The sequence below is a fragment of the Phyllobates terribilis genome, unplaced genomic scaffold (assembly GCF_046119375.1).
Source record: "Phyllobates terribilis strain yellow unplaced genomic scaffold, ASM4611937v1 Scaffold_11__3_contigs__length_659146591, whole genome shotgun sequence".
Lineage (NCBI taxonomy): Eukaryota > Metazoa > Chordata > Amphibia > Anura > Dendrobatidae > Phyllobates > Phyllobates terribilis.
The window spans coordinates 280733333-280753481 of record NW_027362771.1 but is presented as its reverse complement, the minus strand read 5'-3'; the positions used below and the strand labels follow the sequence as shown (position 1 = coordinate 280753481).

Here is a 20149-nt window from a genome sequence, read left to right as displayed (position 1 = left end):
TAATGTGTCCTTAAAGCATCCAGAGAGACTGCCATCCATCACAAGCCATGAAAGGAATAGCTTTGTAAACTGCATTTATATAAATGGCAGTGTTCCTTAGTTCCAAAATGAAATATGATACAATGAAAATGAAAGGGAATCTTAAGGTCGGACCCCTAAGGTTTTTCCTTTTAGAGTACAGGAAACGGGACTTTAAAATTATTATATTCAAATCATAACCAGGTGAGTATTCCTCAGAAATGAAAAGGTTAAATAATGAGAAGCTCCGCAGCATATGATATTTCCAAGTTCCTGTTAACAACTGTATTTCACATGCTGGAGAAACAAATCTCTTGGAAGAACTTATGATTGAAAACAGAAACAATTGCTTATTATGTAGAAAGCATCTAATGGTAATTATATATTATTATACATCATTTAGAGAAATGTTTACTGCAATGCTATATGCTAAAATGTCAGGAGCCCACAGCCAGGATGGCAAGATCAGTATCTCTGCACGGAACAAGTTCTTGTTCAAGCAAGTAATAAAGAAGTAGACACAGCATCCAAGAAAGACAATAAATATTCTGCACAATTACTCACACTGTTTATACTATACCTGTCGCGTATATATATATATACACACACACACTGGTGCAAAAAAGTGTTTGCCCCCTGCTGATTTCTTAGTATTTTGCATGTTTGTCGCACACAAATGTTTCAGATCACAAAAAAAAAAATATTAGACAAAGATAACACAAGTAAACACAAAATGCAGTTTTTATATGAAGGTCTTTATTATTTAGGAAAAAAGAAATCCAAACCTACAGGGCGCTGTGTGGAAAAGTGATTGCCCCCCGCCCAAAACATAAAATAACTGTGGTTGATCACATGTTTGGGAAGCTGAATTCAATTTCCATAGCCACACACAGGCCTGATTACTACCACAACTGTTCTCAAACAAGAAATAACTTAAATAGGATCTGCTGGACAAAGTGAAGTACACCAAAAGATCCTCAAAAGCTAGACATCATGCTGTGATCTAAAAAAAATCAGGAACAAGTGAGAAACAAAGCAATTGAGATCTATCAGTTTGGAAAAGGTTATAAAGCCATTTCTAAAGATTTGGGACTCCAGTGAACCACAGTGAGAGCCATTATCCACAAATGGCGAAAACATGGAACAGTGGTGAACCTTCCCAGGAGTTGCCAGCCAACCAAAATTACCCCAAGAGCGCAGTGGCGACTCATCCGAGAGGTCACAAAAGATCCCACAACAACATCAAAACAACTGCATGCCTCACTTGCCTCAGTTAAGTGATATATGGTGTTCGTGACTCCACCATAAGAAAGAGACTGGGCAAAAATGGCATGCATGACAGAGTTCTAAGACGAAAACAACTGCTGAGCAAAAAGAACATAAAGACTAGTCTCAGTTTTGCCAGAAAACATCTTGATGATCACCAAGATTTTGGGAAAATACTCTGTGGACTGACGAGACAAAAGTTGAACTTTTTGGAAGGTGTATGCCCCATTACATCTGGCTTAGAAGTAACACAGCATTTCAGAAAAGGAACATCATACCAACAGTAAAATATGATGGTGATAGTGTGATGGTCTAGGGCTGTTTTGCTGCTTCAGGACCTGGAAGACTTGCTGTGGTAAATGGAACCATGAATTCTGCTGTCTACCAAATCATCCTGAAGGAGAATGTCCGGCCATCTGTTCGTGACCTCAAGCTGAAGTGCATTAAGAAAATTATCCAAAACATACCAGCAAGTCCACCTATGAATGGCTTAAGAAAAACAAAACTAAGCCTTTGGAGTGGCCTAGTCAAAGTCCTGACCTTAATCCCATTGAGATGCTGTGGAATGACATTAAAAAGGCAGTTCATGCTCTGAAACCCTCCAATGTGGCTGAATTACAACAATTTAGCAAATTTGAGTGGGCCAAAATTCCTCCAGAGTGTTGTAAAAGACTCATTGCCAGTTATCACAGACGCTTGATTGCAGGTTGTTGCTGCTAAGGGTGGCCCAACCAGTTATTAGGTTTAGGGGAAAATCACTTTTCATAGGACCTTGTAGGTTTGGATTTCTTTTTACCTTAATAATAAAGACCTTCATTTAAAAACGGCATTTTGTGTTTACTTGGATTATTTTTAGTTAATATTTAAATTTGTTTTGTGATCTGAAACATTTAAGTGTGACAAACATACAAAAGAATAAGAAATCAGGAAGGAGGCAAAATGGTCTCATTTATAAAGTAAAAATAATGTACTAAAACAATACACAAAGCCATGTATATAGATCTTGCGTGCCAACACTCATCTATAGCTTTTACATTGTACTTGTCGTTTCAGGTATCTTTTCAGAATAAGTTGTCATATATGAGTACATGAGAAATATCACTATTTCTGGTCATTATATAACTTGTATCCTGTATTTTCACCAATTTTCCACTTTTCAGGCTTTATCTCAATTACCCAGTTCTCTCTGAGCTGGTGGGTGGAGACTAGCAGCTATGATGTCTGCAGTAAACAGTACACACAGAAACACAAGGATTCCTGCTCTTCTTTCATGAAGAAAAAGCAGCAGTAGCAGCATGGAAAAGATCATACAGGAGTACTGAGCACTGTAGCTGTCAATTCAGCACTGGAGTAAGCTGAAACAGCTCCATCTTCCTCTGTCGGCCAATGTCTGCTTGTCTTTCATTGTGCTCAGTGTTGTTTACTCTTCACCCCCTCCTCTCTCCATAGAGGATAAGAGGAGGAGTAATCTGACACCTAAGTGTTCTGCCAGTCTGTCTTACTTTGACCAAAAGGGATTTGAGCTGGGTTTTTTTTTGTTTCTATTTTAGAGAGGGGACTTTGAGTTCAGGAGGCAAAGGAGTGGAGAAGAAGCATCTCATAAGTGGAAAAAGAAGCAAATTTCTCTGTTAATATATGTCACATTTATTACAAAGTTTTCTATATTTGCTTCTACATTTGATTTATGCAAAGTTTGTTAAAATGGAAGTGACCATTTCAATACTGACCCTATAGCCACACTGACTTGTATTTCAGACCCAGTCAAAATCCATCATATCATTAATATATATGATGTGCAAAAAAGCAGAAAAATGGGACTTTCAAGATAATAAACTTAGTATAATGCATAAAAACAGTAGCTGAAAACGTATGTGTTGTACTGTTTCCCACTGATGCCAAAGATTCCCATGTAAGGTTGAGTATACTAACCCTAGCAGATTGTAATATCATTATGACACCTTTAAAACAAATGATTGATCAATTCTTGACATAAATATATTTCCTGTATTACTGATATTGTAAATTTCTAAGAAAACTGAAGCTCAGAGCTTTTTCTCCAACTCCATTCTCTGTTTTGCCATCTCTCAGCATGTGGAATGCAAACAGAGCTGTCACAGCTAACAAGTCAGCAGGCTGTCTATAATCCTGAAATGTAGGACTCTCTTGGAAGGACTTGTGTTGTTTTTCTTGTGATCACTTTACTGAATACACTTTAGTCAGCTGTGCATAGAAAAGCAAAGCAAATTGATTTTATGTACTGTACATTTTGCTCACATAGGTCTGTGACACGCAGCGTTTCTTGGTATGTTATGACATAGTATGTGTTATTCTTAAAGGTGGAGTAAAATGGAGATCTTCATAGAGACTTTCAGAAGAGTTGCTGTTAAATCATTGGCAACATGAATGCTAAAACATTACATTCCCATTAAAAAGTCAGAAAATAAACCCAGTAAGTAAAATAAAATAATGACACCTGGAAAAGGAGGACGGGATCGAAATCTATTTGACTGCTGTAAAGCTATTAGGTCTATAATACAAATAAATATCTTAAAAAAAGGGTAATAATTTATACACATACCTTGTAAAATCTCCCTTTGCCTCCTAAAATAGAACACAAGAGAATAAATAAAGTTAATGACAAGTAAAATCTACAATGGCATCTCTTAAAGGGTTGTTTCACAAAAGAAATTTATGTTTGATAGATGCAGGTCCCACCACTGGGACGTACATTTATATCCAGAACAGGGGAACCACTGATACCCCATTCTGGTACGCCTGCTATCTCCATTCATTGCTCTGGGAGTTCTGAATGCAGGCAAGAATTTTTGGTCCACTGAACTCAGAACTCCTATTGTAATGAATGGAGAGAGGAGGCACAAGCGCCACCACCTCACCACTCACTGATGGTTGTATACTAGACAAAATGAGGGATTGGAGGACCCATTCTGTAGATAAAAAAAGGGTTCCTCAGAGGTGGGACTCATACCGGTCTTACAGATAGGCCCTGAATCTCCCTAACAAGACAATCCTTATATTTCTCTTGATCACAAACTAAACCTAGAATCACAATTTCTGATGCTTTGCCCAAGCATTTGGACATACAGATATACAAATTATAGAGCCGGTTATGAAGGTCTCATAAAAAAAAGGGACATGGATATTATATTAAACTTATTAGACTATGCTACAAAGGCTTTCTTAAATCACAAATATAGTAAAAAAAGTCAAAAACTGAGGGGGTACAGGCCAGGGGGAAATGTCATCCAACTTCCTCACAAAGCATGGGGAAGACAACAAGCCCTGGGTTCTCCTGTTTTGAGGCGAAGGGATGTGATCTAATAAATCAGCACCAGTGAGGACTCCAATTTTGCTACTACATATAAAAAAAAACTTGAAAAATTTGCATAATGTCAATTTCTGACCTTCAAAAATCTTACATTTAAAAATGAATATGGGGAGGACTGGAGAGCACAAACATACTGGGAACCCGGTGAGTATGAGACTCAGGGCTCGTGCACACAACAGTTATCTTAGATGAGTGCTATCTGTGATTTTCACAAATAACACTCGCATTTATTATATTCTATAGGGCTGTAAACATGTCCGATTTTGATCCAAGTGTTGGATCAATATTGGCAATGCAAGTGTATGGGTCTGTGAAAAACAATGAACTGCACTCATCCGAGTGTTGTCCGATTTTCACAGACACAGAGTGGAGAAGGTGAAGAAACTTTTTTTTCTTTCCGTGCCTGATGCCACTCTGATCAGAGTATGATCAGAATAATCAGACGGTTTTTCTCGGATGAAGAGAAAAATGGTTGTATGACACTAGCCTTAAAGAAGATTTGTAAAGTAAATTTCCATATAATTTGAAAAGAACACATAAAATAGACACTAGATCATTAAATGAACTGAACATTATTTTGCAGAATATTTTTCAAAAATATACCAAGAAGATAACATTCCTTCTAGATCGGTTCTCTATAGTTTATTGTTCAGGAAGCCCTTCTGCCTAATAGGTTGCTGACACAGGACACTTTCCCATGGCTGAGAGATTCTCGCTTAAAGAAAAGTTGAATTTCTGTGGAATGGTCTTAAAGAGGCCCAATCCACCCATTAGAGAGCTTAGTGTTAGTTTTTAGTCTTACTATCTTTCAAACATTTACAATTAAGAGCTTGGGGGAGGGGGACATGTCACTGCCACAACCCGAACTTAATGATGCAGAAAATCCGTGCATGCCACAGGACTATTCAGCCTCAACTTCTGTGCCTGTTTAGCAGCTGGAGCGCCAGAGTAAATTGCTAGGAAGATTTTAATCCCTGATCTATTAGTATTTTATCTATGTGTCTCTTTGATTCCCATATTGTACAATGTCACATAGCAACACTGGATAGCAACAAATCATGAGGTTTAATGATGACGCTATTCAACAATGACCTCTGTATTGTACAATTGTACAGCCCTTTTTTGACTCAGACCTTGTAAAACAAGAATGTAGCTTAAGGTTTCTAGTCCCCAATTTAAAAAAAACATATTTATATAAGAGGGCCCTCAACCATCTCATCCCATTTACATCCTCTACAACGAAGTCACGCTTACAAATAATTCCTGTGGCAAATAAGAGAATAACACAAAACTTGTCTTTTCTCATATTAGTGTGAAGGATTGGTGACATTCTGCACAGGACTTGTTTTCTCCGTGAACAGCCAGTATCTGAACGAATTGGATAAGTGATGATCCATTCTAGAATAATTTGTACTACGCTTTATGCATACATATGTAGTAGCTGTCAGCCAAAGACTAGTTTGGCCAACAGCTATTTCTCTCGACACCTCCATAAACAAGCATGTTTGACCTGCTGTATATAAAGCCAAGCCTAAAGGTGTGCATACAGCTTGGATAACTATTTCTACCGATTCTCCAGTTCATAGCCTAACGTGAATATGTTTTAATTGGAGAGAAGGGAATAAATTGCTGCCAAACACCTCTGGTCGCTATTTATTTTATGAGATGTTAAATTGAGCATCTGACACCGGAGGAGAATCGAGACGGCCCCATACATAGATGACCAGACCTACCTAAATCGGTGGGTTGAGCTGATATTCATCTTTTTTTATTGTCACCCTAATGGAGTCTGTCAGCACAGAAATACTGCTCAAACCAAGCACAGAAGACTGTAGAAAAGATAGCCATAGTAAAAATCATACACTTAGGCCCAGATTCGTCAAGGCTTTTAAGCTAAAATTTTGTCTTAAAAAGATTTGAAAAGTTGCAACATTTTTGCACAACATACAGTTGAGCAAAATTTTTGTGACTTTTGGCGTTTTTAAACCAGTTTTATGCAGCTCCACCAAAATAGGCGGGATGGGGGCATGACGAGGGCTTGACAACACAGCTTGTCTAATTCCTTATGCCAGAAATCTTACTCCAGTCCCTGACTGAAAATTTGTGGTGAGGCGCATGGAGGCAGACACCATTTGCAAATGCTCATCATTCCTTAAGAGGTGTGTCTTTCAATGACTCAGGAAAGACTGACTCCAGCACTCCTCATTAAAGCGCACCTGTCAGCAGGATTGTGCTCAGTAAACTACATACACTGTCAGGTGGGCGACCTTACACTGATTAAAATGATACATTGGTTGATGAAATCCATCCTGTTGTTGTTGTGTAATCTTTACTTTCAGTTTGGAGATAATGATATGCTGAGGGTCCGGGGCAGCCTGTGGGGGGCGCTCTGCTTAGATATTCATCTGTATGCTCTTATGACATGTCACTGTGTCTTCACTGACCTGCCTCCTATTTTACCTAGCCCCGCACTACTAGATGCATTATGTAAAATAGGAGGCAGGTCAGTGAAGGCACAGTGATCTGTCATAAGAGCATACAGATGAATATGTAAGCAGAGCACCAGATAGAGCCCCCCCACAGGCCACCCTGAAGCACGAGCATATCATTATCTCCAAACTGAAAGTAAAGATTACACAAGAACAACAGGACGGATTTCATCAACCAAGGTATCATTCTAATCAGTGTAATGTCGCCCACCTGACAGTGTATGTAGTTTACTGAGCACAATCCCGCTGACAGGTGCGCTTTTAGACCACATGAAAATTGCCAGACTTGATGAATCAGGGCCTGTGTGTCCAAATCCATTGCTGCATTTGCCAGAAATTGCTTTTTATTTAAATATGCTTATGTGGTCTTTGATGCACCCTTGGTGTGGCCGAGCAGTTCAGTGCATCTTCACACCTACATGGTTTCCATCTGTTTTCACCCTGTAAAGCCAGAGCTCTTAATCAAGGAAAAGGGGGATGAGGTAGATATAAAACAAGCATGTGGGATGGTGCATTGGACTTCTAACACCACACCAAGGGTACACCAAGAACCTCATTAGCATTTTTAAATAAAGAACAATTTCTTGTAAATGCAGCAACAAATTTGGCTACTAATGGTATAACTTTTATTATGGCTATGTCCCCTACAAGGTGCTGTGCTCAGTTTGAACTGTGATTTGTGCTGATAGCTTCTCTGTTAGGCTCAAGTTTACATAATCACTCATAATTTTCACTGAGATTATGTAAGGATGACTCCTTAGCCCAGTATAATATATTGAGGGTGAATTTACACTGGACGATCGCAGCTGTTAAATGACTGATGCTCAGTTACATGCAAGCCACTTGGTAGGTCATTTAATTGTCTGTTTAGATAAGTCGACTGTACTTTCGTGATCACAGAGTGTTCTATGTGCATATAATGTCTGCTTACACAGGACATGTGCTGCTGTGAATCCTGATGTTTATGCTTGCTTAAAAATAATTTCACATGACCAACAATCGCTATGCTCATTCATTAGTTGATCATTGGCCTCTTTAGACAGAAAGATACCGTACTCAGAAAGCTGTATTCCTAAGAATGTTTGTTCTCGATTGTCAGCAAGTGTAAATGCAGCTTAAAGGGAATCTGTCAGTAGGATTTCACCCCCAAACTATTTATAAGCGCATTTAGCTCTTTCAAAGACAAATCTAGCAATACATTTCTATGGACAGTCCCTTCATTCCTTAGAAATTAGCATTTGAATTGATATGTACAAGAGGCTGTAGATATGAAACCTCTGTCACTTCAGCTCTATTCTCCACCCGGCACTGCCCCCTTCTGCTTGACTGATGGCTCCTTTGCCTAAAGTCACACAGTATAGAGGCTGTCAGTCAAGGACGAGGAGGGAGCGCTGGGCGGGAATAGATCTGGAGTGACAGAGGTTTCAAATCTTCAGCTTCATTTGCATATCAATTCAAATGTTGATTTCTCAGTAATGGAGGAATGGACTGGCCATGTAAAGGTATTGCAGGACTTGTCATTAAAAGAGCGACATACACATGTAAATAGTTTGGAGGGTGAAATCCTACTGACAAATTCCCTTTAAGGTAGTACACTAAAATAATTAGAAACTGTAAGCTTAAAAATTGGAAGTTAAAAGAGGCAAGTACATTTGTCCAATACATTATGTTATGTTTGTTGGAATAATACTTATTATTGTATATATTGCAACAACTACTATTTACTACTGTTTCATAGTGCATCCGTTTCTGTCTCCAGCAAGTGTTATACTGCCAATAATGCATTGTTAAAAAAAACAAAACAGGAATTTCCTGCTCACTGTGTGTGTAGCTGGAGCACATTTTACTTTCACTTTGCAAGCTGACAGATAAGATGCTAAGATCCTAAGCTATTAGAAATTCCAGTTGTATGCTGTGTTATCTTTGTTCCTGAATAAATATATATTCACTGTTGAACAGCTGGACAGTACAGAGATGAATCCGCTGCCAACAATGTTCAATCACAATCTCTACTTATTACCATACATATAAATTTAATAGGTTTCTGGAAATGGACTAGGGACATAGTGTGTACCCCTGTGGAATTCACCTACCACAGACTGAGAACTTAGTGACTAATACAAGAAACAGCAGTTATTTTTCACATCTTATGTTCATTTCTCTAATTCCACATCATGTATTTCTATGTGATAATAGTACAGTGCTGGAAATAAACTAATACTCTAGTAACGGGCCTAAAATTCCCTTTTCTGCTCTGCGCATAGAAAAATTATAATCTGCGTCTAATACATGCATTGGGAAGGGAAGGCAGGATCTCTTCTTTGTATGGTGAACATCTAATTAAACTGAGACTGTTTCCTAGGAATCACCGTGACCCTGGGATCTGTCTACACAGCCATAGTAAGTACAAATGATGTCTGACTGTGAACCTGAGTAAGTTGTCTAAGACTGTCAATAGCTAAGTATAGGCTGCTCACATTTAGTATGTGCTTAATAATAGGTGTATGCGCCCAGAACGCTCTTGAGGCAAACTCTGAAGGTATTTATAGTCCCCCCATACACCAAACATTCGTCAAAGATTCCTTCTAGTATATATTTCCTGGTCTGTGTGGCCATTCTGTTTTTAACTGTACAGAGAACTGTAGTCTGTCCTTTCCTATGTTACCTATATAGAAATACATAAGAAAATTATACAGTATATTGCATTTTCTCCCTATATTTTGGAGGGCTTCTTCCTAATACTCTGGTTTCTTCCCACACAATGACATACTGATAGGGAAATTAGATAGTAAGTCCCAATAGGGACTGTAAAGACAATGTCTGTAAAGTGCTGTAGAATATGGTGCCACTATATTAGCAAAGCATAATCAATACTAGTGTATTATATGATTTTTTTTTTACAAATTAAGTTAATGTATGCAAATGTATGCCTATATGGTGGGATAAGTTGGAGGTATATGTCAAGAAATATTCCTAATGTATGCCTCCAAAAGAATCACAAAACTGGATTATAAGGCTCTGTGCAGACTTGAGACTTTCGTTGGAGGTATACTTTGGAAAGATTTTCGGAAATGTTCCTCCTTTGAAAGGCTTTGACAAATCAGTATATCACATTGACTGAAATTTTAAAAACTGTATAACACACAGGCTAGTTTTTTTTGCAGTGCCCTAAGTATAAAGAACCTATAGATGTGACTCATGGTCAGTATAAAATGGATATTTATTGAAAAATTCATAAAAACACATACAAGACAATAATACAAAAGAGGAAAAAAGTAAACAGAAAAATGGGCATCTGAGGGTAGGTAGAAGCATAAATCAACATTTTAAACCATGTACAAAAGCACAGTGACCAAAGTCAGCCTAAGATAAAGATGCATATGAAGACCATCATTTAAATAAAGTGCAAAGTGCAACAAAGATGTCCCAAGTGAGTAGGTATTAGGCTACATAGAAAAGGGGTCAGTAAATAAATAAATAAATAAATAAGACAGCTGAAACAAAGGTCAGAGGTACTGGAAAATAGACATGAAAGTATCACATGAGCTACCTGAAGATCCCTCAGAGTCCACACCTGAAACAGCTGAAACAAAGGTCAGAGGTACTGGAAAATAGACATGAAAGTATCACATGAGCTACCTGAAGATCCCTCAGAGTCCACACCTGAAACAGCTGAAACAAAGGTCAGAGGTACTGGAAAATAGACATGAAAGTATCACATGAGCTACCTGAAGATCCCTCAGAGTCCACACCTGAAACAGCTGAAACAAAGGTCAGAGGTACTGGAAAATAGACATGAAAGTATCACATGAGCTACCTGAAGATCCCTCAGAGTCCACACCTGAAACAGCTGAAACATAGGTCAGAGGTACTGGAAAATAGACATGAAAGTATCACATGAGCTACCTGAAGATCCCTCAGAGTCCACACCTGTGTGGACTCTGAGGGATCTTCAGGTAGCTCATGTGATACTTTCATGTCTATTTTCCAGTACCTCTGACCTTTGTTTCAGCTCTCTTATTTATTTATTTATTTACTGACCCCTTTTCTATGTAGCCTAATACCTACTCACTTGGGACATCTTTGTTGCACTTTGCACTTTATTTAAATGATGGTCTTCATATGCATCTTTATCTTAGGCTGACTTTGGTCACTGTGCTTTTGTACATGGTTTAAAATGTTGATTTATGCTTCTACCTACCCTCAGATGCCCATTTTTCTGTTTACTTTTTTCCTCTTTTGTATTATTGTCTTGTATGTGTTTTTATGAATTTTTCAATAAATATCCATTTTATACTGACCATGAGTCACATCTATAGGTTCTTTATTCAATAAGGGATATCTGGTCACCAATTATTTTGTCTTCTTTTGGATTTAGTGCCCTAAGTATAGTAAAGCAAGGGCAGCTGTGCTTTCTTGTACAGCTGAAAAAAAGCTATGTTGACAGACACCACCCTGACATAGGATGATGGGACTCTCTTTTGGCCTCCATTGGAAGAATAAAGCTCTATGGATACACTAGGTATATAAGCGAGTAGCTTTTCTCAGGGTATACACCAAAAGCAGGCTCTTGAACAGTCTGCACAAAGCCTTACTAAAACATAAAATGAAAATAAAGCTCTTTACTGTCACATGGGGTTCATTAGACGTAGAAGGGACAGCCAAGATATCCTACACACATATGGATTCTGACAAACAAAAAAAAAGGCAAACGTTGCGCTCTTAATTGATATCACATTTTGAATTTGAAAGCATGTGGTGTGTATGATGTGGATGACAATACTGTAGATTTGATTATCTTTTTTCCTTCCCCCATGTGAGGACCGTCTGATAGGCAGTGGAGAAAGCCTTCTTACCTGCAGGATGTATGCTGCCAGTTCAAAAACAACCTCGCTGTCAACATCTATCAATTCCTGCAAAATGCAAAGAGAAAAAGATGTTGTGAATTTGCCAGAGAACAGGCTGCTCCGAGCTGTATAATGTGGCGTGCCGAGCTGCACTCTTGTAGCTCCACATCAAAGGTCTGCATTACATGGTGACAAGGAATGCGAAGAAAAGGGGGCTCACATTAAACCTTACTTTTAACATATACTCTGCCCAACATAGGATCGGAGGCCCTGCAGTTATTTTCATCACAATTAACAAAGATTAACATACTCGGTAAACTGGTGTCCATCACGGCCATAATACCAAAGATGTAGCCATCAATTACACTGCACAAAGACACCAGCCTAAATTTACAAATTCAAAAGGAAGCGAGGGAAACCTGTCGAGTATGATGAATTCCCCTGCTCGTAGGGCTGTCAGTTGTTCTCTATTTGTAGTTCCCAAATGTACCACGAGGAACTGAAACATTTGCTGGCTAAAGAAAGGGATTTCCGGAGGCTGAGCCAACAGAAAAGGTATTCCTGGCACAGCAGAAATATGACCCTTCATATCTAATCTACTGTGACTGCCAAACTGATTATTTATACACTCATTTACCTAATAGACAAAGCGATCAATGGCAGAAAATAGACTTCTGAGAATACAGGTGTGTGAAGAAAACTACAATTGTATATAAAGATGTCAGGCATCGAACAATGGATGTAGTATAGAAAAGTCATCAGGTCTCCCCTATTTTCAGGAATAGTTGTAATTCCCAATGATTTATCATTTTATTATTTTCCTTTTGCTTTATTAAATTTAACCATACAGCTACCGTACAATAAACGATTGGGTCGCCTTAGGATCTTACAACACTAACTAAAAAGTGTTGCTCTAGTCCAGAGGTATACAGTGCCTACAAGTAGTATTCAACCCCCTGCAGATTTAGCTGGTTTGATAAGATGCAAATAAGTTAGAGCCTTCAAACTGCAAACGAGAGTAGGATTTATGAACAGAAGCATAAATCTTACAAACCAAAAAGTTATGTTGCTCAGTTGAATTGTATTAAATTTTAAACATAAAAGTGTGGGTCAATTATTATACAACCCCTATGTTTAATATTTTGTGGAATAACCCTTGTTTGCAATTACAGCTAATAATCGTCTTTTATAAAGACCTGATCAGGCCGGCACAGGTCTGTGGAGTTATCTTGGCCCACTCCTCCATGCAGATCTTCTCCAAGTTATCTAGGTTCTTTGGGTGTCTCATGTGGACTTTATTCTTGAGCTCCTTCCACAAGTTTTCAATTGGGTTAAGGTCAGGAGACTGACTAGGCCACTCCAACACCTTGACTTTTTCCCTCTTGAACCAGGCCTTGGTTTTCTTGGCTGTGTGCTTTGGGTCGTTGTCTTGTTGGAAGATGAAATTACGACCCATCTTAAGATCCTTGATGGAGGAGCGGAGGTTCTTGGCCAAAATCTCCAGGTAGGCCGTGCTATCCATCTTCCCATGGATGCGGACCAGATGGCCAGGCCCCTTGGCTGAGAAACAGCCCCACAGCATGATGCTGCCACCATCATGCTTGACTGTAGGGATGGTATTCTTGGGGTCGTATGCAGTGCCATCCAGTCTCCAAACGTCACGTGTGTGGTTGGCACCAAAGATCTCGATCTTGGTCTCATCAGACCATAGAACCTTGAACCAGTCTGTCTCAGAGTCCTCCAAGTGATCATGAGCAAACTGTAGACGAGCCTTGACATGACGCTTTGAAAGTAAAGGTACCTTACGGGCTCGTCTGGAACGGAGACCATTGCGGTGGAGTACGTTACTTATGGTATTGACTGAAACCAATGTCCCCACTGCCATGAGATCTTCCCGGAGCTCCTTCCTTGTTGTCCTTGGGTTAGCCTTGACTCTTCGGACAAGCCTGGCCTCGGCACGGGAAGACACTTTCAAAGGCTGTCCAGGCCGTGGAAGGCTAACAGTAGTTCCATAAGCCTTCCACTTACGGATGATGCTCCCAACAGTGGAGACATGTAGGCCCAACTCCTTGGAAAGGGTTTTGTACCCCTTGCCAGCCTTGTGACCCTCCACGATCTTGTCTCTGATGGCCTTGGAATGCTCCTTTGTCTTTCCCATGTTGACCATGTCTGAGTGCTGTTCACAAGTTTGGGGAGGGTCTTAAATAGTCAGAAAAGGCTGGCAAAAGAGATCTTTAATCCACACATGTGAAGCTCATTATTCTTGGTGCCTGAACTACTTCTTAATACTTTAGGGGGACCAAACAGAATTCTTGTGGTTTGAGGGGTTGAATAATAAATGACACTCTGAATTAACTTTTAACGTTTTTAAAAAAAAACAAAAAAAAAACAAAAACAAAATTTGCTGCAGTGCATTTCCCACTTCCAGGCTGATCTACAGTACAAATGTCACAATGCCAAGTTAATTCCGCATGTGTCAACCAGCTAAATCTGCAGGGGGTTGAATACTACTTGTAGGCACTGTATATGGACACAGTGAGGAATATTATTTATTTTATTTTATTGGCTGTTGCTTATATTTCACTGATATATTCCACAGCACAGCTCTGTCATCCTTCACATCAGCCTCCGTTCCCAACGGAGCTCATAACCTAATTTCCCTTCATATACACAAATAATTTAAAAGGTTTATGAAATGATGGATAAGGACCTGGCAGGGCTAGAACGTAAATTGCATTAAAAGGCTGGTTAACCTTTTCGAGAAATTCTAAAATATGGTAAAACTAGATTTTATAGCTATAAAACAATGTCCGGTTTGTAATCTGAGCAAACTGTGCAAAAACCTTTATAGATACTAAACACCCAAATGTATTTTTGTTATGTTATCCCATATCTAAAGTCAAGCTCAGGTTTGCATCCTAAATACTTAGCAAACTGTTAGGGCTCATTCACATGTCCGATTTTTGCGTACAAGAGCTATCCGTGTTTTTTGTGGAAAGCACTCGTACCTATGATATTCTATTGGACTGTGCAAATGTCTGATTTTTCCCTTGGACCGAGCGGTCGTGGAAAACATTGGAGAAATGTCCGATTTTGATCCAAGGATCGGCAGAGAAACTTTTTTATTTCTCTACGTACAAGCAAAAAATGGATGACCCTCAGATCACATTCTGATCAAACTATGTTCAAGGTCTGATAAGAATAATTGGTCCGTTTTTCTCATATAGCCACGTTCACACGTTCAGTATTTGGTCAGTATTTTACCTCAGTATTTGTAAGCCAAAACCAGGAGTGGGTGATAAATACAGAAGTGGTGACGTGTTTCTATTATACTTTTCCTCTGATTGTTCCACTCCTGGTTTTGGCTTACAAATAAATACTGAGGCAAAATACTGACCAAATACTGAACGTGGCCTATGAGAAAAATCTGACTTGTGAATGAGCCATTTTTATCAGAGTGAAGCCTCATTCAGATGTCAGTTTTTTTGACATATGAGAAAAACAGACCAAGTTTCATCAGTGATTTTGATCAGTGTCATCAGAGTTTCATCAGTTTTTATCACTGATGTGAAAAAGTAAATTTCTCCAGTTTCAATTACATATGAGTCAATGAAACACAGACTGCACACAGATGGCATCTAAGTGCTGTCCGATTTTTTCATTGCAAAGTTTATCAAACACACAGATCAAAATCGGACATGCCTCTGCGATTTTGCCTAGACCACTCGTTCCACAAAAAAATTACAGACAAATGAACAGCCCCATAGTCTATCACAGGTATATTACAGGACTATCACTGTGTTTTTCACGTATGCTATCTGTGAAAAACTGACGTATGAATGAGCCCTAACTTTTTTTTATAAGCTGCTGCAGGAAAATTAAATAAAGTGAAGCTCTGGTTTAATCACCAACACATAGGTTTAAGCAAAATACAATTCACACAAATCCTACAGAAATATGTATGTGACTTTCAGTGAAGTCTTCTGTGAGAATCCCGCTTTTCACTTAGTGCATTGTACTTTGAAGAGGTGATCAGTGAACTCTGAGAACCCAAACATGAATGTCTCTGAATCCAAAATGTGGAGTTCCCATGAATAGCTGCAGGCAGCCACTAATGACATTCCGTCACCAATCCCCTCCTACAGTCCCATTCCCTTTTCTCTCATCAGCTCTGCAAGTCATGGAAGCAGCTTCCCAGAGAAGGACAATCAGAGCTCTGTTCTTTCATGGTCCTGATTTAATTAACAACTTCTTGTGCTATTATAAGCCTCTTATTTAAAAATGTCAGAGTCAAACCTGCACCTTCCCATCAAGGTCATTGGTGTTGGTCACTGGTGGGAATCTCCTAAGCTCAGCTGCAGCTCTTCATACTCTGATCATGGCGGGATCATTAGGGAAGGTGAACATAGAAAACGTATCCATGATGTCTTCAATATTAATATGGATAAACACAAGCTGCTATATACCTGCATAATGAAGCATTGGGAGTAATCCCAATTTTATGAAGGAGGTTTAACTTAGACTCTTAGGCTGGGTTCACATACAGTGATGGCGGAAAGTGTTGGCACCCTTGAAATTGTCCATTAAATGAAGTATTTCTCACAGAAAATTATTGCAATTACACATGTTCTGTTATACACTTGTTTATTTCCTTTGTGTGTATTGGAACAACACAAAACACAAAAAAACAGGAAAAATGGCAAATTGGACATAATTTCTCACAAAACCCCAAAAATGGGCTGGATAAAATTGTTGGCACCCTGAACTGAAACATGTTGTCCACTACTATTATCAATGCCCCCATCGATTTTAATTGTGTTTACAACTATTTTTGTAAATACCTTTGTCTTTATTGCCTGTGAGCGACGCTATCACTGACCGCTCACCAGGCAGCACGTGACCATGACTGCAGCCGGCTCTGGCATCCGCTGATGTCATGTCAAGTTCTGTCTGCAACCGGGCGTGACCCAGTGATTCGCTCCCTCCTGATTGATGGGCTGTGGTGGTGTTTCAGCGCACATCACAGCCCAGCACCCATCGTGCGCTTTCCCTCTCTGCTTTCGTTGCGAAATTTTTACTATTTGGTTGCCCACCCTTTGGAACAAATAACTACAATCAGTTGCTTCCTATAACCATCAACAAGCTGGTTACACTTCTCAACTGGAATTTTGGACCACGCTTCTTTTTCAGAGTGCTCCAGGTCTCTCCTATTTGAAGGATGCCTTCTCCCAACAGCAATTTTAAGATCTCTTCACAAGTGTTCAATGGGATTTACATCCAGACTCATTGCTGGCCACTTCAGAACTCTTCAGCGCTTTGTTTCCGCCCATTCTGCTTCTTGAAGTTTGTTAAGGGACATTATCCAGCTGGAAGACCCATGACCTAGGATGAAATCCCAGCTTTCTGTCACAATGTAGTGCCCCCAAATCCTTTGATAATCTTCAGATTTCATGATGTCTTGCACAAAGTCAAGGCACCCAGTGCCAGAGGCAGCAAAACAACCCCAAAACATTTTTGAACCTCCACAATATTTGACTTTAGGTACTGTGTTTTTTGTATGCCTCACTCTGTTTTCAGTACACAGTAGAATGATGTGCTTTACCAAACAGCTCTATCTTGGTTTCATCGGTGCACAAGAAGCTTTCCCAGAAGGATTTTGGCTTACTCGCATAGATTTTGGCAAACTGCAGTCTAGCTTATTATGTCTCTGTCATCAATTGGGTTCTCCTGGGTCTCCTACCATAGTGTTTAATTTCATTCAAATGTCGACGTATAGTTTACTCTCACACTGATGCACCCTGAAGTTTGAATGAGCATCACATGCTTGAAACAAAGTTGTTTACTCACAATTTTGGAAAGGTGCCAATAATTTTTTCTAGGCTATTTTTGGGGTTTTGTGTGAAATTATGTCCAATTTGCCTTTTTTTCTTGTTTTTTTTGTGTTGTTCCAATACACACAAAGGAAATAAACATGTGTAGAAAAAAATGTGTAATTGCAATAATTTTCTGACAGAAATACTCCATTTTCTGGAGTAATTTCAAGGGTGCCAACACTCAAATCACATCAAATGGCAAAGCTAATGCAAAAATGCTAGTCTGGGGCTGGATCAAAATGTTCCATGAAGTGTAATGATCTGGCCACCATACTAGTGCAACTGGTGATGTGTAAGGAGATGGACATACTGCCCACGATCCCCCTAGAAGAACATGTGAATGGTTGTATTGTGTAATGTGAAATGTGATGTGCGTTAATGATTTTAGTATTGTGAATTTCTCGACAGTAGGGAGAGCTAGAGTTAATGGTTAGGATTATCCAAGAGTGGGAAGCTGAAGGAACTGAGACAGTTTCCTATGAGGAGAGCAGAAATGGCCCAGAGTGCTTAGAGAACAGACCTAAGATCGTGTGTGAGCAGTACCGCATTTCATGGCTGTCTCTAGTAGTGAGGTTAGACTAGGAAAAAGATATCCAGATCCGGAGCAGAAACGTGGAAGAGTGACTGAGAGGCAGAGTGATTTTTGGAGACAGGTCCCGGGAGAGAACGCCTAGCAGTATGGTCTAGAATTTATAACTCAGAGAGGTAACGGGCCTAAACGAGACAGAGTATGTAAGATGCATAGAGTGCCCCAGGTGGGAGTTCCAGACTGTCAGAGTCAGAAGAGATAAGGACCGACCATACTGGCAAAGTAGCTCCCCTAAGGAGAAAAGGATGCAGAACCGTGGGTTGAGCATAAGACTCTTAAACTGGACTGCAGTACTGAAATGGGTCGTCGTGCACTGAAGAGGAATAGTAGATAGAAAATAAGCGAGTAAAGAGGAAGGAATTGAAACTGTGTAGAAAATGCTCTGTATCATGAAGGAAACGTTCATAAAGTTGTGTACCTGCTATATACTGTACACATTCTCTACCAAGTTCCCGTTTAGTAAAAAGTTTACTTTTGAATCATGGTCTCCTTCACTGAACTGTGAAACATCTGGTCATGGCAAACTAGTGTCATCGTTTACATATGGCCTGCATGGGCGTAGTGCCCTGACAGCACAAGTCCACACACCCAGCCAGGACCCCCATTTTCATGTAACGTAAGAGAGGAGTACCCATGGCTACTGCCCTGCGCCACTTTACAGATGCTCCAGGCAGTTGGGAATTACCACATTTTATACTATGAAGTTAGTTCCTCAGTATGTTTCCATCCACCAATGGAAACGATGACCCTGCACTGGACATATGTGCAGGGGACTTTAGATTTCCCTATTGTCACAGCACATTTGCAAAAAAAATATACAAAAATTAAATTCCTGTAAAATTAGTGACAAAATATGTAAGGCTCATGCACATTGTATTAACAATGTTGGCTCAGTGGTTAGCACTGTTGCTACTCTGGGTACTCTAGTTTCCTTCTATACTCCACAAAAAACAAACAAACACACTTATAGGTTAATGTGGAATTTAGATTGTAATGGGGAAACGGCTTAATGTGTGTAATGAGAACCTCTATGTAGCGTTGCAGATTATGTTAACACTGAATAAAAAACACATACTTTTCCTCTACATGGTTTCCATTTACACATTTTTCTATTACTTTTGTGACACTAAAGTCTGGGTGTTTTGATAACTAAGGCTATGTGCCCACCTAGCATTCTTGTAGCGCTTTTGCTTCGTTTTTTACAGCCGCGAAAACGCTTGTAAAACCGTCTGCCATGCATTGCAAAACGCAGCATGACCATTTCTACCACGATTACGCCGCAAATTCGCGCCCATTGAAACGCAGTAAACCCGCAGGTATATGTGGATTTGCTGCGTTTCAATTAAATTCAATGGCCACGAATTTGCAGCGTAATCACGGTGCGTGTGGTACCCAGGATGAAGAGGAGACTACAACTCCTCTTCATCCCGGCTACCACACGGTGAAAAAAAGAAATAAAAAAAACCTGTATACTCACCTCTCCGGACTCCTCCCAGCCGCGTCCTCTCTCCTCGGAGTCCGGTAGCGTACTGGCAGGGCCTGTTGTGACGTCATTTAGTCAGATGATAGTCACGCAACCATCACCTGACCGCTGACGTCAGCGGTCGCGTGACCATCAGCTGACTAAATGACGTCACCGCCGGTCCTGCCAGTACTCTACGGGATGCCGAGGAGAGAGGACGCGGCTGGGAGGAGACCGGAGAGGTGAGTATACAGGTTTT

General features: G+C 39.7%; 1 protein-coding gene across 8 annotated transcripts in view; it reads right to left on the bottom strand.

The window, feature by feature from the left end:
* The window catches only part of FRMD4A (FERM domain containing 4A), a 494181-nt gene that overhangs the window by 91202 nt on the left and 382830 nt on the right, over positions 1-20149 (bottom strand). For all 8 annotated transcript variants that reach the window (XM_073652365.1, XM_073652364.1, XM_073652361.1 and 5 more), the window contains 2 exons: positions 11976-12032; positions 3863-3885 (listed from right to left, as the gene is read on the bottom strand). In XM_073652365.1, the coding sequence (XP_073508466.1) occupies positions 3863-3885; positions 11976-12032 (80 nt within the window). The remainder of the gene's footprint in view (positions 1-3862; positions 3886-11975; positions 12033-20149) is intronic.